This window comes from Gouania willdenowi, chromosome 17 (assembly GCF_900634775.1).
Source record: "Gouania willdenowi chromosome 17, fGouWil2.1, whole genome shotgun sequence".
Lineage (NCBI taxonomy): Eukaryota > Metazoa > Chordata > Actinopteri > Blenniiformes > Gobiesocidae > Gouania > Gouania willdenowi.
The window spans coordinates 3,288,235-3,312,011 of NC_041060.1; the positions used below are offsets into that span (position 1 = coordinate 3,288,235).

The 23,777-nt window shown below is 36.5% G+C and overlaps 1 protein-coding gene across 5 annotated transcripts in view; it reads right to left on the reverse strand.

The window, feature by feature from the left end:
• The window catches only part of st3gal3b (ST3 beta-galactoside alpha-2,3-sialyltransferase 3b), a 75,608-nt gene that overhangs the window by 14,362 nt on the left and 37,469 nt on the right, over positions 1-23,777 (reverse strand). For all 5 annotated transcript variants that reach the window (XM_028472727.1, XM_028472726.1, XM_028472724.1 and 2 more), the window contains 3 exons: positions 18,790-18,853; positions 17,973-18,068; positions 17,702-17,888 (listed from right to left, as the gene is read on the reverse strand). In XM_028472727.1, coding sequence (XP_028328528.1) covers positions 17,702-17,888; positions 17,973-18,068; positions 18,790-18,853 — 347 coding nt within the window. The remainder of the gene's footprint in view (positions 1-17,701; positions 17,889-17,972; positions 18,069-18,789; positions 18,854-23,777) is intronic.

A 23,777-nucleotide genomic window follows, 5' to 3' on the forward strand; every position in this document is an offset into this window, starting at 1 on the left:
AACATTGTTTACGGAAGCTCTGCACGGTGTGCACCGCCACCGCCCCTTCACACACCGCCGTCTGTGTGTGTGTGCGTCACGGCTACCTGAAGCTACTATGCTGCGATACAACATGAACTGCTACTTGGTTAAAACCAGACAACCATCCAACAAAGGGAAACGATTCAAGTTCCTCCGTCAGATCCACCCAAAGTTCCACAAACACGGGGACAGAGATGAACCTGTAGCAACGATTATGAACTGGAAACTCAACTAAAGCTAACTATGCTAAGCTAACACACCAACACACAGACTGAGCTAAGTGCTAACGCTAACCACTCCATATAAGGAATAATAGACCAAGTAAAAAGAACACGTCTAACTGTCATAAAACCACAGAGAACCACAGATTTGTTTATGGTCAGATTTAACACTTAATGGAGGAATAAAAGCTAAACATGTCACACGTTGTGTGAAATAAATATTAACATAATAACTAATGTCACTATTCATTCATCCCAAGTTGTGAAATGCAATAAATTGAATTATATTTCATCAGCAGTAAAAACACTATTGAAGTTATTTGTGCTTATAATGAACCTTTTTTTATTATTTTTAAAAAAAATAATTTTATTTCAAGAGAGGAAATAAATGAATTACATACAATAACACTAATAGTAATCCACAAGCACAAATATATTCCATAAAATATCAGCTCATGAACTCTGAGTCAGCAGTTATTGTAGCCTGTGTCTAATGTTGATGTATTCACATTTATTTGTGTTTGTAAGGAACCTGTTTACACTAAGTTGTGATTTTTTTTATTAGTTTTTATTTATCGTGATTTTTCATCGTTATCGTGATAAATACTAGAAATTATCGGGATACATTTGTTTGTCAATATCGCCCATCCCTAGTACCAAAGACTGAAATACTTTGCAGTTCAAGACCAAATACTTTATGAGAAATGTAGAAGGCTTTACTTTTACAGTCAGTAGGGCCGAGAACAAAAAGTGGCTTCTGGCTTTTTCTGCCATATGCCAGTTTCTTGTTGTCCCAGAGTGTCCCACATTGTCCCAGAGTGTCCCACATTGTCCCACATTGTCTCAGAGTGTCCCACATTGTCAGTTTTTGTGTTACTGCTGTTATTTTGTGTCCTTTTGAGTTATCTTTTAGTCGTTTTGTGTTTTGTGTTTTTTTTTTTGTTGCAATTTCTGTGTTTTTGTCATTGTCTTGTGTAATTTTGTTGCCGTTTCGAATGGTTTTGAAGTTTTTGAGTATTTTCCTTTCATTTTGTATGTTACAAGTCATGTGTCCCAAGTTGTTCTAAATAGTCCCAGAGTGTCCTAAATTGTCCCACATTGAACCAAATTGTTCCTGAGTGGCCACATTTGTCCCAAATTATCCTGGCGTGTCCCACATTGTCCTAAATTGTCAGTTTTTATGTTACTGCTGTTATTTTGTGTCCTTTTGAGTTATCTTTTAGTCGTTTTGTGTGTTTTTTTTTGTGCAGTTTCTGTGTTTTTGTGTAAATGTGTCTTGTGTTTCGAATGGGTTTGAAGTTTTTGTGTATTTTCCTTTCATTTTGTATATTACGAGTCACTTTATGCATTTAATTTGTGACTTTGGGGTCATTTTCGTGTATATTTGTTATCGTTTTGTAAACTTCTCTGTTCTGTATTTTTTAATCTCTCATTTTGTGTTTTTTTTTGTCTTTATGTGTTTCTTTTAGAGTCATTTGTTTTCTTGTTTTTTGTGGTTGTTTTGTGTCTTGTGGAGTCATTATTCCTGGTTGTTTTGGGTCATGTGTTTTCTTGTTTTCGTGCATTTTTCTTTGTCATTTTGCATCTCTTTGGTGTCACTATGTCTAGTGTAACTTTGTATCGTTTTTTAAAGTCATTTTGAGCGTTTACTTTAAGGTCGCACAAAATAGGCGCAATGTGGCCCCCGTCTGTACCAACTTGTATTAATTTACCATGATTATTGGCAGCTTTTCTCACTGCAGGGATTAGGCTTTTGGTCAATGAAATATGTTCCTATTCCTCCCGTTAGTTTTGGAATAAATAACCTTCACATGCGTACGTGCTTCCCACTGCAAGCTCCGCCCCTTTCCCGTAAACACACACTGATCCAGACAGGAAACGTTGGGTTTAGATATCCAGTCGATATGTGCTCCAGCCTGAGGACGTCTGAATAAGTGCAGCCAGGTAACGGCCTGTGTTTACCCGCCGTCCTAATTCTCTGTGTGTAGTTAAGTCTGATCTCATAAAACAAGGGGAATCTTCAAAGTGGGCATTACTTTAAAGTGCATGTGAGTGAAAACACAGATTGCACGCTGATAGTTCACAGGCTCCTGGCTTTAAGGCTTTAAGGTGAAAGGCAACCTGGGACTAATTGTGCATGTGTTCGGCCCTGAATTCTGTTTAAGTACTAATGCTAATCCCAAATACCAAACGCCGCTTATTTGTAAACAACCGCCATCTCCTACACGCTCAGATCAAAATGTTAAGAATGGAAACATGGCGCTACAGACACTCCCCAACTACACGGTTTCCATCAAAACCTCCTGGAATCTTTATTCATACAAACGCTTCATCATTCCAACGATGGCGTTAAAGGAATAACTCTGACTTCCTTTAGGATGCTAACAGGAGCGCTAGCTTAGATATCTCATGAATCCTAGTGAGAATGAAAACCTTTGGCTTTTTTTTACAACCTCCAACTCGTCCCAGGTTTTTATTCCCAGGCACAACATGTGATTTAACAACAAGAAACCAATTAAAGACAAAAATGTGACCGTCCGATCTAAACGCCAGTTAATAGAATAATGACAGATTAAAAATTTAAAAAGGAGTCATTTTGTGTTTTTGGAGTCCATTTTGGTTGTCATTTTGTCCATTTATCTCATCGTTTGAGTTATTTTGTGCATTTTTGGAATAATTTTTGAGTGTTTTTGGTGTCATTTTGTACATTTTAAGTAATTTTGTGTTTTCTTCCCATTTTTTTTATATAAGTCTCGGGTCATTTTGTATGTGTTTTTGGTTTCATTTTGTGCATTTCTGGAAAAATGTGTGTATTTTCTGTCATTAAGTGTTTTTTTTTTTTTAGTAATTTTGTGGTCTTTCTGCATTAGTACATCTGAAGTCCTTTTCTATGTTTTTAGGCTTTGTTTTTAGTGTTTTTGGAGTCTTTTTGTGCATTTTTGTGCAAATTATAGTCATTTTGTTCATTTATGGAGTCATTTTGTGTTTTTGGAATCATTTTTGGTTGTTATTTTTTCTCATTGTTTTATAAGTCTCAAGTCAATTTTGTGTCATTTTGTGCATTTCTGGGGAAATGTGTGTATTTTCTGTAATTTTGTGTGTTTTTTTTTTTTTAGTATTTCTGTGTACATTCTGCGTTAGTACGTCTGAAAGTCCTTTTCTATGTTTTTAAGAATCGTTTTGAGTGTTTTGGAGTCATTTTGTGTATTTTTGTTTTCTGTATTTAGCAGTCACTTTTGATTGTCATTTTGCGTATTTTTCCTTCATCGTTTTGTAAGTCTGGAGTCTTTTTGGTGTCATTTTGTGTGTATATGGAGTCATTGAAGAAGATTGAAAAGCCTTTTTTTACAACCTCTAACTACTGCTCGCACTAAACAAACCCTCGTACCAGGTTTTTATTCCCAGGCACAGCATCTGATTAGTACGAGCTTAACAACAAGAGCCCAATTAAAGACTTAGGGCTTTTATTACAGTGGGAGCCACAAAAATGTGATCGTCAGATCCAAAGGCCACAGAATAGAATAATGACAGAATAAAAGATTAAAAACACAGGACGACAACACAAATACACAAAAACATTTGTTCTTTCCTTTTTTTTAAGAGTTGTTTTTGGTTGTCATTTTGTTTGTTTTTCTCCTCGTTTCATTTACTTGGATCACTTTTCTTTGTATTTTGGAGGTATTTTGTGCATTTTTAAAGTCATTTTATGTTTTTGAAGTCGTTTTCCTCATTGTTTCATTTCTTGAGTCATTTTGTGTGTTTTTGGTGTCATTTTGTGCATTTTAAGTCATGTTTTGTATCTTCGTTGTGCTTGTGTGATTCTAGAGTCATTCTATGGGTTTTACTTATTGTTCTATAAGTCTTAAGTTGTTTTTTTTCTGTGTTTTTGGAGTCATTTTGTGAATATTTGGAGAAATTTGTGTATTTCTTGTAATTGTGTACATTTTTAAAGTCATTTTGTGTATTTTAGGTAGTTTTTAGGCATCATTTTGTGTGTTTTTGCTGTTTATGAACAGTTTTTAGAGTCATTTTGTTTTTGTATAGTATGTTTGATAGTCATTTTTGTGCTTTTTGCCATCATCTTTTTGAATAACTGGAGTCAATTTGTGTATTTGGAGTCATTTAGTGTTTTTTTTTGTCATTTTGTGTGTATTTTGAATCATTTGGAGTCATTTTACTTTACTTCACTACATTTTGGGTGTCATTTTGTGCATTTTTTCGTCATTTTTCCAAAAACACATCGGTAAAGGTTTAGTCCAAGTCATATAGCTGCTACTTCTCTGTTCACTCATTTAAGAAGACAAATTGCTTGTCAACGCGTGAAATATTGCCAAATTTAGCAATTTCCGCTTGATTTAAAATAAATAAATAAATAAAATGGCTAACAGATACAGTGTTCAGGTACTTGCTTCCTTGGAACAACCATATACTGTAGATGCTACTTCATGAATCACCAATTTAGGCCTTAATACAAACACATACAACCTTTGTACAAGCTGTACTCCATGCTGTCATTCCAAAGAGAAGACGAGGCAACCCAATGCAGCTCCACTTTTGTCTCACTTCTCCTGTGGTTGGAGACTTTAGGCTCTTTATTCACTGATGGTCAACATCAGGCGCTGCTTTACAACAGCTTCACAAACCATCAAACAAGCCCAAAGCAGAGGATTGTTGGAGCACAAAGACACAAAGAGAAGTGACTAACCAAGGTAGGCCAACACAAGTCAGACTTCAAACACACGGAAAAAGTGACATGGGTTCAGAGACAGTGGAGCTTTACTCGTGATGACAACATGAAAAAAGAACGTGGAAAATAGTGACGTACCAAACGAATGGAACAACTACTCACTAGTGTTGGGTTAACACGTACAATAATATGTGCATGAACAAAAAGATGTGTGAGTTTGTCATATTGATTTCAAAACAAAACAATAAATCACTTGATCTGTGCCTGAATTTACATGAATTTACATTTTTAACAAGGTTTCACTTTCTTATTGCATTACAAGGAGTTATTTTGGTTCTTTTTTGTTGATTTGTTGTATGATTTTCTTTCATTTTGTGTATTTTTGTTTTATTACAATGAGTAAATTTGTTTGTTTTGTTGCCGTTTTTGTGTAATTTTTTGTTGTCCTTTTGTATATTTTTTTAATCTCTCATTCTGCGTATTTTTCTTTTTTTTAAGTGTTTTAAGTAATATTGTGTATTTAAGTTGTCCTTGTGTGTCATTTTCTGTCATTTGGTGTGTTTTTGGAGTCATTTTGTGCATTTACTTTGGGGACATTGTCCAATCCGAGGGCCACATCAACAACATTCATGTCAGCATTTAGAATAAAGGCCACGCTGAGCATTAATACAGAATAAATCTAAAGGTTTGTGTGTGTTTTTAGTGTTGTATTGTGTATTTTGGTTGTTATTTTTGTATATTTTTCTTTCATTCTGTGTATTTTTGTTGTTTTATTACTACAAGGTTTCTTTGTTGCTCTATTGTGTGTTTTTTTTTGTCATTTTGTGTTTTTGTTTACCTTTTGTACACTTTTCCGTCAATCTGTGCATTTCTTTTATTATTTTGTGTTTCTGTTGTCATTTTGTATATTTTGTTGCCGTGTTGTACTGTATGTATTTAGTCATTTAGTGCTTTTTATCCTTTTGCATATTTCTCTCATTCATTGTATTTTTTGTTTTACTATTATTTTTTAGATTTCTTAGTTTTTTTGTTGTACTCTTGCACAGTTTTTTCTCTTTCATTGTATTTTTTTTCTTTAAAGAATTTCAAGTAAATTTGCATAATGCCATTGTGCGTATTTTTCTGTAATTTTGCGCGTTTTTGGAGTCATTTTTTTAAATTATCATTTTGTGTTTTGTCATCGTGTTGTATATTTTTGTTGCTATTTTTTGTGCCCTTTTTTTTTTTAGTTATTTTGTGTTTCTCTCAGTCTGTCTTTTTTGTTGTTTTATATTCCTTTTGAGTTCTTTTTTGTGGGTTTTTTTTTGTCATCCTTTTGCACATTTTTCTCATTCGTTGTATTTTTGATGTTTAAAGAAATATTAGTAAATTTGAGTATGTTTTTTTGGCGTCATTTTGTGCTTTTGCTTTGGCCATCAGTTGCCCATAAAAGCCAATGACATTCACCTCACCCTCTCGATAATCACATAAAAGGGATTGTTAAGTTTTACGGGTTCTGCAGGGCAGAGCGAGCTCAGAGTGTGCATGGATGGAGCATCAATAACAGGAGTCAGGGGAAATATGGACATTTTACGTGTGCCAGTGGATTTTAGACGCCTTTAAAACCTCTTTGGAGTTCATTTGAAGGAACAAACTTTACATTTTGTTGTTACTTCTTTAATCCTGGGAGCCGATGTCTAAGGGTTGGGGTAGCGTGGTTAGTAAAAGGTCAACTCGAAGCACTTTCGAAAATAAAACAGCAGCCCTTAACGACGGATAATCCCAATTAAGTTTGTCTGGAGGTGATTGAGCAGCGTGTACACGCAGGACGATCTGTTCCTGAGTCACCATAAAGCTGCTCAGTGGAGGATTACAGCTTTATGGTGCCGCTCCGCTTTAGCCGTTTGATTCCTTCGGTTAACTAGGAATCCGGAGCATCCGCCAATTTGTTTTCTACTCCCCATGACACATACCACAACCTTTGCCCCCATTTAGGTCAACGCTTTCTCAGTAAATACTCTCTTAGAGTTTATCCAGTGTGTGAGACTCCTCACTCCCATGATGACACACTCTTTACTGAAAAGTACCACAATGGAAAGCCGTTTAAACATTAACGTGATATCAACCTTAGCTAAGCTCTACTAGTATCACATCTAATGTACATGTACTCAGTTTAGGTTTACTAGTGCCTGAGTACACTTTACCAGTGAAGCAAATGGTGTCACTAGTTAGCATTATATGCTAATAGGAAGGCGGGCAATGCTAATTCCAGTTTGTTATTGGCTTTTGAATGTACTCCAACCAATCAGGGACCTGGATTTGGTTCTAGTCTAGGGTTCTTGCTAGTGCTGTTGAGCGTAGGGGCCCCCGACGTTATAATTTTGTTCCCCTATGGTGCGTTTTCAGCAGCGATGGAGGGATTTTCTGTTGTTTTTCCCCTTATTTAATCAGTACCGTTGTAATAATTGTTGCACACTTGGACATAAAAGGAATTTCCAGGAGTTGTTTTAACTCTCTTTTTAATCTGAATAAGCCAGAAACACGTACGTCAGTCGCGCCCTCTATTTAATACAGGCGATTTGCTCGGATGCCCCCGTCTTTACCGGAGGACCCCGGCAGCCACTTTGCTGCCCCCGATGTTGCCGGTGTGCATCCTCCACTTGGTAACTTGTAATCACCATCCGATATAAACAGTGTAGCTTCAACCAGACGTAGCGTGTAGCGACACATGAAGCTACTTGTCATGTTTATAACTCACAACGGATCATTCTAGATGTGCGTGCACAGATGTGAATACCGTCTGGTTGAAACGTGTTCGGGCTTCATTCGGGTCGGACGCGTTCGGTAAGGTAAGGTCTTCTTTTGGCCTGATTAAAGCTCTACTGCAGGGCTGTCCAAACTCGATCCTCGAAGGCTGGTAGTCCACCAGGTTTTCAATGTGTCCCAGCTCCAACACTTCAGAAATCCTGAAGTAGCTTTGCAGAAAGTCTGCTAACGAGCCTCTCGGCTGTAATTACAGAACTCTCTCCTGGTCAGTTCTGGTCATACTAACCTAAGCAGGCCAGATAACATTGTACACTGATAGCGTTCACCAAAGTCTCTGCCTGAGGAGGCTTCTGAGAAGACACTGAGAAGACCGAACAGCAGCAGATTTACTGAGACACACACACTGAACGCTGGTTTACCTTTGAATCCCAGACTGGTCTGTTTCTCAAAACCCTTTGACCAAATAAACCGTGAGTTCACATCTGACCAGCAACCCTAAAGCTAGACTCCATCTCATCCATCCAAACCGCCACAACAGATATCACATGACAAAGCACGTCTCCAACTGACCGCCATGAGTTTATCTTCATGTTACTTTTTAATTATTTTTAGCAAAACGATCAACGTTTTCATTGATTCTAAATCCTTTAGATTCATCCCGTGTTTAGATCTCACTGATGAGAGCAGGATCAGAAGGTGACTGATGGGTAATCAGGGACTCCCGGACATGAGGGTAACCCTTTGGAAAGCAATGTTTACGAGGACGTAAATGTTTATGTGTGCGTGATGCTACCCACGACTTCTCTACAGATGTTTAACCTTTAAAGTAGATCCATCCAAGGAAAACTCACAATAACTTTACTGAGGGGTAAAAAAAATAATGTGTAATGTTTGGAATTTTACTTTTTACAATATTGTGATCCACCTCAGAGAAATCCAACCTCTGTATTTCTATTACAGCACAAGTACTAAGTCTGCGTTCAGCCGTGAACACTGCTGTAAACAAAGCAGAGAGATAGAACACCCCCTGTTTACAATCAGCTGTATATGCTTTGCTAGTTCTGTTTAAAAATATATCCGTATATACAAACAAGTGCGGCTGTGTGTGCACGAAGCGTGAGTGCCAAAAAAAAAAAAAAAAAATCTAAATTAAGACTTTGGAGGAAAAAAAAGAAAATATCAACAGTTGGCTAAATTGTGTTTGAGCACATTTGTAAACAGCGAATAACGCGGCAATCAGACGGTCGGCCGGTTGCGTTTGTCGGGTCAGATTTTAGAGCCCAGTGACAGAGTCGGGCTGTGATTATGCAGCGCTGCGATCATGAAGGATGAAGGAAGTCAGAGAGATTTACAGAGGAAAAAGTTTGTCTAGTTAAACATGCAAACAGCAAAACATGGACCTGAGACTGTATTCTGGTGGCCCCTACATCAGGGTTCCCCACCTTGGGGTCAGTGAGACACTGGGAGGGGGTCGCCAGATGCCTTCAAGAAACTAAGAGCATTTCCTGAACAATTTGAGCAAATTTTTGCTTATTTTTACCCATTTTCTGCAACTACACCAAACTTTTCACTTTTTAAAGTATTTTCATAACTTTTTCTTGCCATGTTTTTGCTCTTTTAATGCATTTTTGCTACATTACCCCCATTTCTGCCACTTCTCCATCAAATTTCAATGCTTCTTCTGCACATTTTTTCCCACTTTCAATATATTTTCAACACTCGTAAACCCTTTACACCTAATGTCACATATGTTCATATGTTCATGCTTATTTTGGCCAATTTTACCACATTCACAGGTTTTTTTGTAATGGGGGGGCAGTTCACAAAGGAACAGTGATCCAGATAACTGACAATATCAGGCAAAGAGGACTCTCAGTCCTTTTGTTTTTTGTATTTTTGTGTTTATTTTGGGTAATTTTTGGAGTCATTTTGCGTATTATTGTTACCATCTTGGAATATTTTTTGTAGTTTTGTTACTGTTTTGGTCATTTTTTTCAGTCGTTTTATATATGTGTGGATTTGTGTGTGTTTTTTGTCATTATGTGTGTTTGTTTTAGGAATTAAATTGTGTATAATGTTGTGCTTCATATTCCTTTTAACCTTTTCAATTACAATATTTAGGTTTTTTTGTTTTTGGGGTGGGCGGGGGCTGCACAAAAAGGGTTATTAATCCAGAAAACTGACAATACCTAACTCTCTCAGTCCTCGTTTGGTGTTTTTGTTGTTTTGCATTTTTGTGTTCATTTTGGGTCATTTTTTGTGCAATTTTGCATACTATTGCTGGATTCTGTGTGTTTTTGAAATATTTCTTTATAGTTTTATCATTTTGTGTATTATTGTCATCATCTTGTGTATTCAAGTTGTTGTTTTAGCTTGTGTCATTTTGTGTATTTTTCTAGGGTTCTGAGTATTTTTTTTGCTTTGTTTTTCCTTTGTGCATATTTGTTGACATTTGAAGCATTTTACTGTCGTTTTGTGTGTTTTTTGGGAGAAGAAGGCGGGGCAAGGGCCCTATGTTTATATTGGATAATATCTGAAATTTAGTGTTGGACAATATCGGCAAAAAGCTTAAATCAAATAATGGAATATTTTTTGTAGTTTTGTTATTGATTTGATTAATTTCTGAGTAATTTTATGCATTTTTTTATTCTTTGTGTTTTTGCCTTTTGAGCCATTTCATATACGCGCTTTGTGTTTTTTTTTTTTCATTTTATGTATTTTTTTTAATCTTTTTTTGTCTTTGTTGTTACTTTGCTCATATTTGTTGACATTTTAAGCATCAGTTGCCTTTCATATTCCTTCCAACCTCTTGAATTACAATATTTGGGGGATATTTCTCCTAATTGAAAATGGTTAAATTAAGTGTTGGTCTGCAAAAATGTTGTTATGTGGAGAGATCTGACAACAAAAGCTGACAAACGTGCAACAAATCTCAAAGCCTTTGACACTTGTTACCAGAGGTAATGAGACTGTGGAAAGTATCGTTTCCCCCTCGTAATGACTTTTCTAATCAGTTGTCAAATGCATTACTTATAATTTGTAAAAAGGGAAATTCCTGAGCAGACATTTTTACATTGTGGTGGAAAACCCTGGAAGCGTCACTTTGTGTCCAGGCAGCAGCGGCTTTATCCCAAAGAGTCTTTGTACTCAGCGAGAGCAAAAAAAAACCACATGTTAAAACACTGCTGTTACACAATCTGAACACGACAGAAATGCTCTGAATCTCTTCTGAAAATCTCCTGGATGAAAACAAACTGTTCCTAGGGTACAATATCTGTTTAGTCAAAGATATTCAGCCTTGGCAGCGACTTGAAAGGAAACGTTCCATTAAATAAAAAAAACTGCTATCTCATCTTCATTGTATCCGACTCGGTTCTGAAAAGACAAATGCAGTGGAAACACAAACACGCAGTAATTTATGGGTACATATAAACGAGTCATGAGAATTCCAACTAATGATTGACTTTCATCAGATGTGAACTATTTAGAATCATTAAAGGGATCCTCCACTGTTTTTACAAATGAGGCCGAAAACCTTTGAAATGTCCTTATTAGAAGATCTATGCCAAACAAAATGCATTATTTTGCACCATATTTGTTTTATTATCTTAACAGTTCAGTTCATGTCATACAGATATTTCATTTTCATAAAATTGGGGCCTGTGCGCCGCCATGTCGAAATGACATCATTGTTGACGCTAATCGCCCCTTTTAGTCCATTGAGTTCTAAAAGAGGTGAAGTATTCAGGATCATTTTGCAGCTTTTTCAGTCAAAATGACAACTTGTGCTGCTTTATGTTGCTCTAAAAATCAGTAAAAGTTAAAAAGTTGATGTAACCTTCTTTTGTTTACCAAAATTTAACAAACAAAATCTGTGACCCAAAAAAATCTGTGACTGCAGGGGCGACAGTTCCAACTCTGCTGTTTCGTAGACGGCATGAAGAAGAGAAGAAGAGCTCCGTGCTTGTAAATACAGGCAACCAGGACTGACTGCTGCTCATTAATGCTGACCCAAGTTGAGTTGAATCTGTCTGCTGCAAAGAACCGGCGTTCTTGTCAGAAATGGTTGAAGGGATGGTTTAATTTTCTGGATTCTTTGCTCTTCTTCATGTCGTCTACAAAACAGAGTTGGAACTGGTGCCCCCTGTAGTCACAGATTTTTTCTAGTCACGGATTTTGTTAATCAAATTTTGGTAAAAATTAAAAATCTGATATGAACTGTAAAATGATCTGCAAGAAAGACCAGCAACGTCTCTTTTGTCTGAGGAAGTTTCCCAAATTCATTACAGACAGAATCCTGTTGAAAATGTTTTATAGCGTTTATTGAATCCGTCCTTTCCTTCTCTTTTCTTAGCTGGTTTGGTAACCTGGCCACCAGGGACAAGAATACTGAAGAAAACCAAATCCATCCGTAGGGACAGAACTCATCCTCTCTACCAGAATACAGTCTGCTCCCCGGCTCGCTGCTCCCTTAGTCACTAAAAACAGATAGAAGTTCTCCTTTGTGCCGCTCTCCATCAGGACTTTAAACAGAGGAGAGAAGGAGGTAACCAGGATAAACTGCTGCTTGAGTCTCTGCCTGTGCATCAATTTATTTATTTTATTTATTGTTGTTGTGGTCTGCTTCCCCTGACGTTGTGCTCTCTAAATAACACATCTGCTTCTAAGGCATTGCTGCTCTCATCTCTTATGTTGTTTTACGGTGAATGTTATGTTATGATTGCGGTTACGACTGATGTATCTTGTCTGTTGCAAATCAAATTGCCCTTCAAGGGACAAACTAATAAAGTGAAAGTTTTTTTTTTACTTTTACTGATTTTTAGAGCAACTCAAAGCAGCACAAGTTGTCATTTTGACCGAAAAAGCTGCTAAATGATCCTGAATGCTTAAACTCCTATTGAACTCAATGGACTGAAAGGGGCAATTTCAACATGGCGGCTCACAGGCTCTTAAATGGTAAAGTAGTCTCATTTTTAAAAGTTAATAAAACAAATATGGTGCAAAATACCAGTAATTCATTTTGTTAGGCATACATCTTCTAATAAGGAGATTTCAAAGGTTTTAGGCCACATTTGTAAAAACAGTGGAGGATCTCTTTAAAAGGAAAGGGACACATTTGTTGGAGAGATGGTGATAAACATACTAACGAGAGGGAGGGGCCTAATCAAGTAGCTTCAAGCTACTTAGACACAGAAAGTAACTGTAGATACTAGCTTTTACTTCTGTAGAATCCACTACCATCTACTTCTTCTTTGTCTAACGTGCACTGCACACTCAGAGCTGGAAGGGATTCGAAGTCCTTTTAACTCGTCTCCGCCGTTATGAAAGCCAGTGGATTTTTTTATCTGTTTCCTCAAGGTTCGGAGAGTTGAATGACTCATCCAAGTCTGTTGTAGCTTTTAGATGCTAAGAGTGCAGTGTTGGAAGGCTGAGTAGAAGCAGTTGCCCAATCAGTTATTTACTGTTTTGTACCCAAACATGAGCTCCGACTACTTCAAACCCACGCATACAAGCAAAAAGAAACCTCTGGAGAGCCCAGATTTCAACTTATGTGGTAAATCATTGTGTAAAGTTCTCACAGATGTGTGAATTAAAAGAGACTGAGTATCCAATCCAAGGTCTAGGCCACAGCAAGTGTAAATAAAGATGTTTGATTTTAGCTTTTAGCCAATATTGTCCAACACAAAATTTCCGATATCATTATTATATAAACATAGACCCCCCCACCTCTCCCCAACATAATTTTAGATATCGTTGTATATATCTCCATGGAATTAACATGTTAAAGCCTACTTTTAATGGGAGACTCCCAGTTTACAAATAAACATAGTTTATGTGCATATTCACGCAAGCTTCGGTATTTATCAATTGTGACGTGATCGTACGCTACAATCAGATCTCACGTCAGGTCTTACGTCGTATGCACAAATTTGAGTGTGTGGATTTGTGCTGCAGCACAGCAAAATGAGACTGAGACTAAAAATAAAGTATTAAACAAACCTCAGCTGTCATTTAAGCAGAAGCAGACACATTCAGAACAGATCTAAAAGGTTTATTAAAACAAAATAAAATGAATGCAGCTGCATATGACAAGAGGACATGTGCAAAATTAGTTTAACCTGTTTTGCACAACATATAACCCTAGCATTCCACTGGATGCGTAACTGCTCCGTAATTGCTGTGAAAATGCAACGCAGCTGATAAAAGTCAATGGTCAACTTCCACCGCATGGGAATCTGCGCTAGCACAGCACCGTAAATGCTGAGTCATGCTGGAGTTGTCTGCAGCAAATAGGCTGCCCTTCTATTTCTACTGGACGCTGGAGCTGTGCTGCAGCAATTTAACAAAGATAAACCCGTGCGGGACAGGAAGTAGTAAGTAGTGCATCGGCACAGAATAAAATACAGTATTCTCATTATTTTCAAAGTAAAATACTCCGTGTTCAAGAAGGATCGTAATTCCATCCATTGGCAGAGGAAACCCCTGACAGAGGAAAACACCGACCTTCCAGGATCTCCAGCGGGCCCATTTCGGACTCTATGCGAAAACCAAGCACATATTCAGACTCAGAGGAATAAAACCTGAGATCTTGTTGCAACAAATGCGCAGCAAAACTGGAAGCGGTGGGGATTGCTGGACCGCAGATTGCGCTGAAGTTACGCAGCGGAGCAGTTTCTGAGCAGATAGACATCGCTCCATTCACCAGTAACCCTGGATTTCCACTGGATGTCTGATGATGTACCAGCGCAGCGTCAGGAGCCAGTGACAGCCCATCCTCCACTGAGGATTTTTTCATTTTTTCTGTGTGTTGCGCAGAATAAGGCAGCACGAGGTGTACGGCGTTGTCCATACCAAACCAGTGTATATAAGACGCATAACTGTCTTTCATGGTTAAAGGTAAAGAACAGACTCATTGCCTCTTTTCTGGAGCCATTTTTTGGGATTTTTGTTGTGTTTTTTCCCGTTATTTAATGTGTTTTGATGTTATTTTTTTGTATTTTGGTGTGTTTTCAAAAAATTATGTTGAAATGATCAATCCTTATCTGATCTGGATGAAACTTGTTGAGATAATTTAGCAACCAAGCCAACACAACTGAAAAAAAAATTCATAAAAATCGGTCAATTAATGTATACATTTTTTAAACTGATCCAGAATCAGTAAATTGATCCGGATCCCCTCCAATGTTTGATTGAATCTTCCATGACCTGAGGTCTATCTTTGGTTAAAGTAATCCTGCGAATAAGAAGATGATGTACAACAAAAACAACACACCCACTACCAATGCTGAGCTGCTAATGAAATAAATAACAGCAGTCTCCTCTGAGCAAGGCAGCCTGTCACGCATCTGGACCAATTGGAACTTCAACTATTGCACAACGGACCAACAAACGTGTGTTTGAGTAACGTTGTGTAATGGTATTTAACGGTAAACACTGAGGAGAACTAACGACAATCTGCATCATCCACAGGTTAAACAAGCGTCTTTGCACCTCTGTCCATTCTCCTCCTCTTCATCATCATCATAATCATCTTCATCATTATCATAATCATCTTCATCATTATCATCAGGGCTGAGACCAGAAAACTGTTCCTGTTTTGTTCCTTCATTATCAACTCATTTCAAACATTCTTCCTTCCTCAGCAGATCACAGCAGTTATCTCAGTCAGCCACTCCCAGTGTCACCACACACACACACACACGCACACACGCACACACGCACACACGCACACACATCTGAGCTCTATATCAGAGGCCAACAAAGACATTTTCAGCCTTTTTACGTCACCGTTCCTGTGCACTGCTCACTTTTTCTTTCCGAGCCATTATCCCACATCACTTTATCTTCTCAATCTTTTTCATATAAAAACAGGACCATTATCAAGTTTAGGCACAAATATAACCTAAATACATTTTAATATAGATGTTGTGCTTTTTTTAGCTCATAAGGGGAAACAAACCAGGTTTCCTCCACATGTTCTATGATTAGACAGAAGCACCACAAAGAAAATAAAGCAAAATAACGAAGGTTTGGAGTTAAATTATTCTAAAAAAATAAATAAAAATCATACCAATTGAAGTGTTTCTGGAGACACTTTTGTGTATTTTGGGCGTCATTTTTGTGTATTTGTCTTGTTCTTTTTGTGTGTTTTTCTGTCATATTGTGATTTTTGTGGTTTGATTCATTAATATGATGTGTTTCTGTTGGTTTTTTGAAGTCATTTTTTGTATGTTGTCTGTTTCTTTGAGTGATTTTTGTGTTTTTCTGTCATTTTGTGTGCATTTTGAGTCATTTTTGTGTATTATTTTTGTGTGTTTTTTTAGTGAAATCTGTTGTTTGGTTATTTGTTTTTTTAGAGTCCTTTTTTGTATTTCGTTGTCTTTTTGTGGGTTCTTTCCATAATTTTGTAGTGATTTGTTTTTGAGAGTCATTTTGTGTATTTTTGTTGGGTTTTTTTTTTGTCTTTTTCTGTCATTTTATGGGCTTTTGGAGTGACTGTGTGTATACTTTGGGTGGCTGCCCACGCCTGTTCGAAAACATGCTTGTAACCAGACAGGGTGGAGTGTCAGCACTTTATGGGCAATTGGAAAAATGTATCTAAGCCTTCCTTTAATGTGCGAGGATAAGATAAAAAAAAAAATCTACCTTTATTTAATAACTGTATAAAAAGCTGTTCTTAAGGACATTCTTTGTCCTAAAGCTGAATAAAAATTCTCTCTCAGAGGGATAATAAAACCCGACCGCGAGGAAGAAGGAAAAGTGCTTGTGGGAGCGTTCCTTTTGACAAGAGATTAAAAAAAAAAGGACAAAGAAGCCAATAGCTGTTCTCTGCGCTACTTAAACAGATAAGGCCAAAAACAATCCCCCTTCAGTCTGAGCCTTGTGATTAAGAAGTCTTTTCATAACCTGTGGCAATCTGTGCTGGAGGACATGAGGAGGATTTTTTTACAAGGACACAGAAATAGGAAAAACAACGTGCATCGTTTGTTCACGTTGGGCATTTAAGCCTTCATATACAGTAAAGATTTGTTTAGTTCAACTTCCTTAAAACTAGATTACTTTCCATGGGAAGGAATGTACAGAATGTGATGCATGCTTTAAAAAAAAAAAAAAAAAAAAAGACTATATGAGCACATTTGGACACCCAGAGGTGAGCTCTGCTTTAACTATGTGAATTAAAAATCAGATTTGGGTCATTCCAAGTCTTTTCAACCAGTTTTCAGGACATTCCACACAGTTCAGTATAAAAAAATTCAAATTTTTTTTTTTACAAAATGTTTTGCGATTATTCAATAGGCACACTGTAAATATTCAGTTTGATTGGATGAATAAAAAAAAAAATACTTGTTTTACTATTTTCATTGGCCCATAACTGCATGTGGGAATGTAAGAAAAAAATCTGACCTCTGTTTTAATTTATAGTATAAAGCTGCAAATTCTTCATTTTTATTTTGGACCCAAACTTTGGGTTATTTCACCACTCAGCGATATTGAAAATCCTTTACATGAGGCCATTGTAGCTTTCCTTTGTGTCTTATCATTTATTGTTAATTCACTATTAACATAAAAAATATAAGAACCATTGCATCAGAAAAACATTCATTTTTTTAAAACATAATATCTATTATGATCAATTTTCTCAATAATCTATTCTTCCCCACCCTTTCTATTTCCTGCCTTGAGTCTCTCCCCCCTGCTCCCCTCCCCCTCACCTAGGTGTAACACTGCTCTCCCTTTTTACATCCTCCCTATAATAAAACGTTTCTTACCCTTCCTTGATGGTCACAATTAAGCAATAAAATAAATAAATTTATTTCATTGCAATAACAAAACATGCATTGCTGTCTCATAATGATTGCACTTCTTGTAGTGTTGACCTTTGACAGGATGTGCAGACAAGTGAAAAAAAAAAAGATCAAATTTGTTTGGGGTGTGTGGGCCATATTGTTGAAATAACATTAAATGACCCATTTATCTTTTTATGCGCAGCCTCGATCATATTTAAATGATTTAAACGTGTTCTTACCAGTTTCTCCTTCAGGACCATCTGTCGAAGCCACTTGAAATCAAGCGATTTAAAAGCGGAGAACACAAAAAGCGAGTCCTTTTCGTAGTTTTCGGGCTTTTGGATGGCTCCCTCTGGATAGGTGATCCTCATGGTGGTTTTGGTTCCCACGTCTTTGGTGAAACCAGCGACCGGAGCTTCATTTAACCTGTGGGCACAAACATGGACGTGTAGTGAGAAAGTGAAACCCTCAGATTAATATTTTTAAAGTGTTATTACAGTGTCTTCTTACCTCACTACGACATCATAGTCATCAATACGGGAGCCCAGTGACTTGTTAAATAAGATTCCACCGTTGCCTACGATGATGCATCTTCTACAGCCCGGACTGAAAAAAGTGAAAAGTCAGAGGGTAGAGAGAAAATATACCGCAAAAATACATTACACACTACAAAAACAGGTGTGCCTAAAAGCTGCAACTCATTTCTGATGAAGGGCGGTCAGCCCAAAACGTCACGGTTTTTTGGTGTAAATTAAAACTGAACTTGGGAGATAACCACGCAGTTGTGCAGACCGTTTTTCTTAGCATCTTTGGACATTTTGATCCAGCACACTGCCTAAAAAAAAGGGAAGTGCGTGCCAGAGAGAAAAATACACACATTTGCACAACAGTACACAAAATGACAGAAAAACACACAAAAATAACACCAAAAGAACAAACAAAAACAAACAATAAAAATACACAAAAAATGACTCAGAAAACACAAAACAACAAAAATGCACAAAAAAAAACTTGAAAAATGCAAAAAAGACAAAAATAACTCCAGATACGCACATCATGACAAAAAAAATACACAAAAGGAGACAAAAATATACAAAAAACAAAAATACACTAATTACTTAATATATAAAATGACAACAAAAACACGACGGGTGAGAGAAAATAGATACAAAATGACAACAAAATTAGACAAAAAATTTACAACAGAAACACGTTCAAAAACATGAAACAAAAATACACAAAAATGACTTTAAAAAACCCACTGAAGTGACAAAAAGACACAAAAATACACAACAAGTAAAAATAATAAAGAAGTAGTGAGACTTACCCATCCAGTTCTTTTCCTAGGCCATAATTTTTTGTAGCGGCTAAAATGCTGTCGATTATTCTCTCTGTGGAAGGAGAAACAAAAACCATGTGAACAACATGAGATAAGAAACTAACTAATAATTTATTATATAATTACATGATATATTCAAAGCTGCACGACACAAAAGTGTTTTTATTAGATAAAAAGTACACAGTGTAGGCCTCATAGATCAATTAATCAAATAAATGATGAAAAAAAAATAATAATGTATTTAGAATTTAACAAATGGAGCAATTTAAATCAAATAAACAAGTGGAAACGGTCACAAAACCCAACAAAGAACTACAACTTGTAATTCAAACAACACCCACCCACCCACCCACACACCCCTTAAAGACAACCAGGTTAAAAACAGTTTAAAAAAAACAAAAAAAAAACAGTATATATAAACATATAGGGATTTAAATAAGATCTGCCAACCAGGGATGGGGTCAATTATAATATAATCGCGTAATTGATCATTATTTAAATTTTTGGCATTATTGTAATTGTAATTTTAAAAATCTGTTGCTGCCATAATCCTAAATAAATTATAATTGAGTTCAGATAATTGACTTTGCAATTGTAATTGCCCTAAAAATTCTAAATAAAATTGTCAATAATAATTTAACGCAAACCTGAAAAACCGTGTTACAGTTCTATGTACAGTATGTTGATAACAATTACGAAAATATGTGTCATACCAAGCTTTCCCACATTTTACTATTTAAAAACATTAAAATCTAGGGGTATACTGACACAAAACCTATATTTTCATTGATTAGGAAGCCTAACAAGGTAACCATAAGATTAGATGATAGACATTTGTTTTTAGTGTATTTTATAGCTGATTTAGGGACCATTATCATAAGAGATGCTAACATTATTAGGTTATTTAATTTAGGCTCAGTAATTGTGATTAATTGTAATTTAACTTTTGTAGTTGTAATAGACTTTGAGGTATATAAAAAAGGGTAATTTAATTGTAATTGGAAAAAAATGCAGGTCACTGCAATCATAATTAAACTGTAAGTGAATATGGATAATTGAAAATGTAATTGTAACTGAAAAATGGAATTGACCCCAACTCTGCATTACACACACGTTTGAAAGTGTCGGCACACCAAAGCACCCAATTCACAAGGAAGCAGCTCACGCTTTAGGCACCTGCACATTTAAGAGGCTTCGAGTGCATCAAGAAGGATGGACGGACTGCCAAGAATTCCCACATACCACTAAAGATAAAGCAAACTAGGTGGTCTTAAGGCCAAGAGGAGGCAGCGCCTGGCTGCATTTATTAACTTTTAGATAAAGAATGTCCAGTCGAGCCAGAAATAAGGTGTGAAGGGAAGGGACGACGGAAGGGAAAAAGCTGCCGTGTCGAGCAGAGGAAAAAACCTGGAGGGAATAGAGACGTACAGTGGTGTGGATGGAATGCTGTGTGTGTGTGTGTGTGTGTGTGTGTGTGTGTGTGTGTGTGTGTGTGTGTGTGGAAGTGCCCCCATAAAAGCACTCAAAGAGGAATGCGGTTTTCAAACAGTCGCATTCTCCCGGTTAAGTGAGCGATGTTGGGCTCGTCTCTTTGCGTTGCTCGCACCACTCTGATCACATTGGGCGGGGGGGGGGGGTTTGGGCTGTTTAGCCATAACTCGCATTCCTGTCGCGTCTTACAGTATATTCTGCTGCAGTCATGCTTTACACATTACATATTGCATATTTTCCATTTCTCCTATTGGCCTTTTTCAGAGCTGTGATATACTGTATGTGGTCATAGGTAAGACCCAGAGTGAACAGACTTACCATGTATTGATATATTGATGTGAATTAAAGGGATCCTCCACTGTTTTTACAAGTTTGGCTTTAAATCTTTGAAATGTACATATTAGTGATGAACAAAACACATTATTAAGCACCATATTCATTTTATTACCTTTTAAATAAGGGTCTAATTTACAGTTTTAGAGCCTGTGTTGATTGATGATGTCACAAGGCCCCACTGCCTGTAAACATCCCATTGTTTTCTATTAGAGTGAAGCATTCAGCCTGATTTTTAGATAATTTAGTAGTTTTTTTAGTCAAAATGACAACTTGTGCTGCTTTTGGTTGCTCTAAATATTCAGGAAAAGTTAAAAATGTCGTAAACGCCTTTTGTTTCCCAAAATAAGATAAAACAGTAGTAGTAAATCACGGACTGTTAAAGGACTCCCACCCAAATGGAGATCTATTCTGTGGGTTTGCGTGTCTTCAACAGTTCGTCATTTACTCGCCAACTTCAGACACCAAAGCGTGTCAGCACACTGTGTAAGGGAGAGTAAAGGCTATTTAGGAGAGCTCTTCTTCTCTGCTTCATTTTCTACTACGAAACTGCAGAATTGGAACCATCTCCCCCTGCAGTCACAACTGTTTTTATCCTCTTTTCGTAAACAAAAGGAGGTTACATCTACATCTTTTACACAGCTACTGATTCCCATGACACCGTTTTTGTTTTAGTTTGTTCCCGGTATTCCCTTGATATTAGAATGAAGTCAAAACACTTCCATGCAGCCGTCTGTCTCTGCTACTCCAAATCCCACAATGCAATGCATGAAAATGTCAACAGTGTTTAAAATTCAGATTAAAAAAACTTTCAAGCACCATTTTTTCTTTCTTTTGAGAGTAAATCCATTGGTCTGTGAGGCCATTGATCTAATAAAGAAATATCAGGGGTGGCAACATGAAGCAATATCACTTTCACTTATAATGAAGTAATTGTACTTTCACTCAAAGGTGAGTACATTGTTCACTTCTGAAAGTCATAAAACAAAGGGAGAAACTAAAAAAGTGCACCTAGTCTGACCCTGTAAAGTACTTTGCCAGACATATTATCGGCCTAACGTTCCTAATGATTAACCTTCTTAGGAGAGGCGAGTAGAGCCACAGCCCATTGTTTGGATGGGGTGTCGATGTCTGGCGTCAAGCATCACCCTGAGGAGCATAAACACCAAGGAGGACCACACCTGGTTTGCACCAAGTGGGTGGAAAGTGAAAAATCACAAGGGGCAGCACACTTCTCTGTAGGATGACATCGGAGCTAATTGTTCCAAGTGCCCGAGGTAAACATTTCAACCAAGTATGTAAATCACAGGGTTGGCCAGTGATAAATAGCTGTAGGTTAAAAGCATTATTCAAATAAGGAACTCTTGAAATGACAAAAATCCTGGCTGCTGGGAACACGGAGGGAATGACAGGATCTGTAAATTACACAAACACAGACGCATTGTTGGAAAGTGTGCTGTCTAAACATAAGGGATCCAACAAGAGGAGAATTGCATTTCTCACCTTGGCTTTGGCTCAACTTTAAACCGTTGTTGGTTAATGGGTGGATTCATCTGCAAACAATCCACAATAAAAATAAAAGTGTGCTAAGACTTGGCCCATGGCCTTGGTTTTCCTCCTGGCGGAATCACTGAATCACGTTTTCCCTCAAATATGTGCAAAATTACATAATGTGCATTCGTTTTTTTAACACGCAGGGAATGCAAACTGAAATAAACTGTAGATAGTTATGAAAACTGTAGATAGTTGTGGTAAAATGTCAGAATTAAATGAAAATTTAATAATCCCCACAGAAAAGCATTTTAAAAAGTTAAATTGCTTGGTGTTAAACTAACTAAAGTTAGTTTAAAGTAAAATTTTATTTAATTTTTACAAATGAAAAGAACACAAAACAGGATTTTTGGAACACAAACAACAGTTTGTTGTACTCAAAGGAGTAACTTATATTCCTGTGTCAAATTGTGGTGTACCCCAGGGATCCGTCTTGGTGCCATTGTTGTTCCTAATATATATGACAACAATTTGGCAAATGTGTATGATAAGTTATGAAAAATATTATTCACAAATGATCCCAGTTTGTTTTATTCACATAAAAATCAAATTCCTCTCATGAGGTTGTAAATGAGGAATTGGGGAAAAGTTGCAAAATGGTTCAAAATTAACAATCTGTCTCTGAACATTAAAAAACAAACTTCATTTTATTCAGTTGAAGTCTGAAAAAAAAGCTTGTTGATATAACTGTGTTGATTGACAATGTCTAAATTTCTAATGTCAGGTCAACTGGTTTTCTCTGAGTAAATAATGATGAAAAGTTATCCTGGAAGCCTCGTATCTCACTTGTTAAATCAAAGACTGCCAAAAATTCGGTATCTCCTAAATGTAAAAGTCTCACTAAATATTTATTATGCAATGATTTATGCTTTCGTCAGTTTTTCTAATATTGCCTGGACCAGTATTCACCTTACTAAGCTGGAGCCAATCATTGGCGAGAAAAAGAGCAGTGAGAATTATTATTTTCTCAGCTCCAAGAAGTCATTCATTACCCATGTTTCGCAAACTTGGCATACATAACATTTTTCAAATTGCTCAATTCGTACATTTTTTTTTTCCTGTTTTCCGCTCCGTTTCAAATTTTTTGCTGTCTTGACGTTACTTTATTTTGTCTTAATTTTATTTTTTTCTCTTTAGTTAAAGTTTAATTATCGGGAGCCCTCTTCTTCATGGTTTTTTTGGGTATTCCCTGGCATGCCACTAAAGTGTATTAAATTTTGTTATTGTCTGCCCACTGTTTATATTATTACAATTCTTTCTATTTTAAACTGAAATAAAAGAAAAATATTTGAATATTTGGGAATGAACAGAGAAATTAAATAATGACTGTTTCAAACAGAGCAGGAAAGTGTTTTTTTGTTTGTTTAACAAACAAAGAACTTAAATAAATATGCTTAATTAGGCCTGGGAATTATGGGAATAATTAAAAATATAAACTTTTCATGGGAATTATTTAATGAAATTCACTGGAAATTGGGAGTAATTTTAAATAACTGGTACTGATATTTTAGATGATGCTAAAATGCATGTTTCCACCTAGATTTTCATCCATTTATTCATTTATTTGTTTCATTCATCAAGTTATTTAACATCCCTGTTAA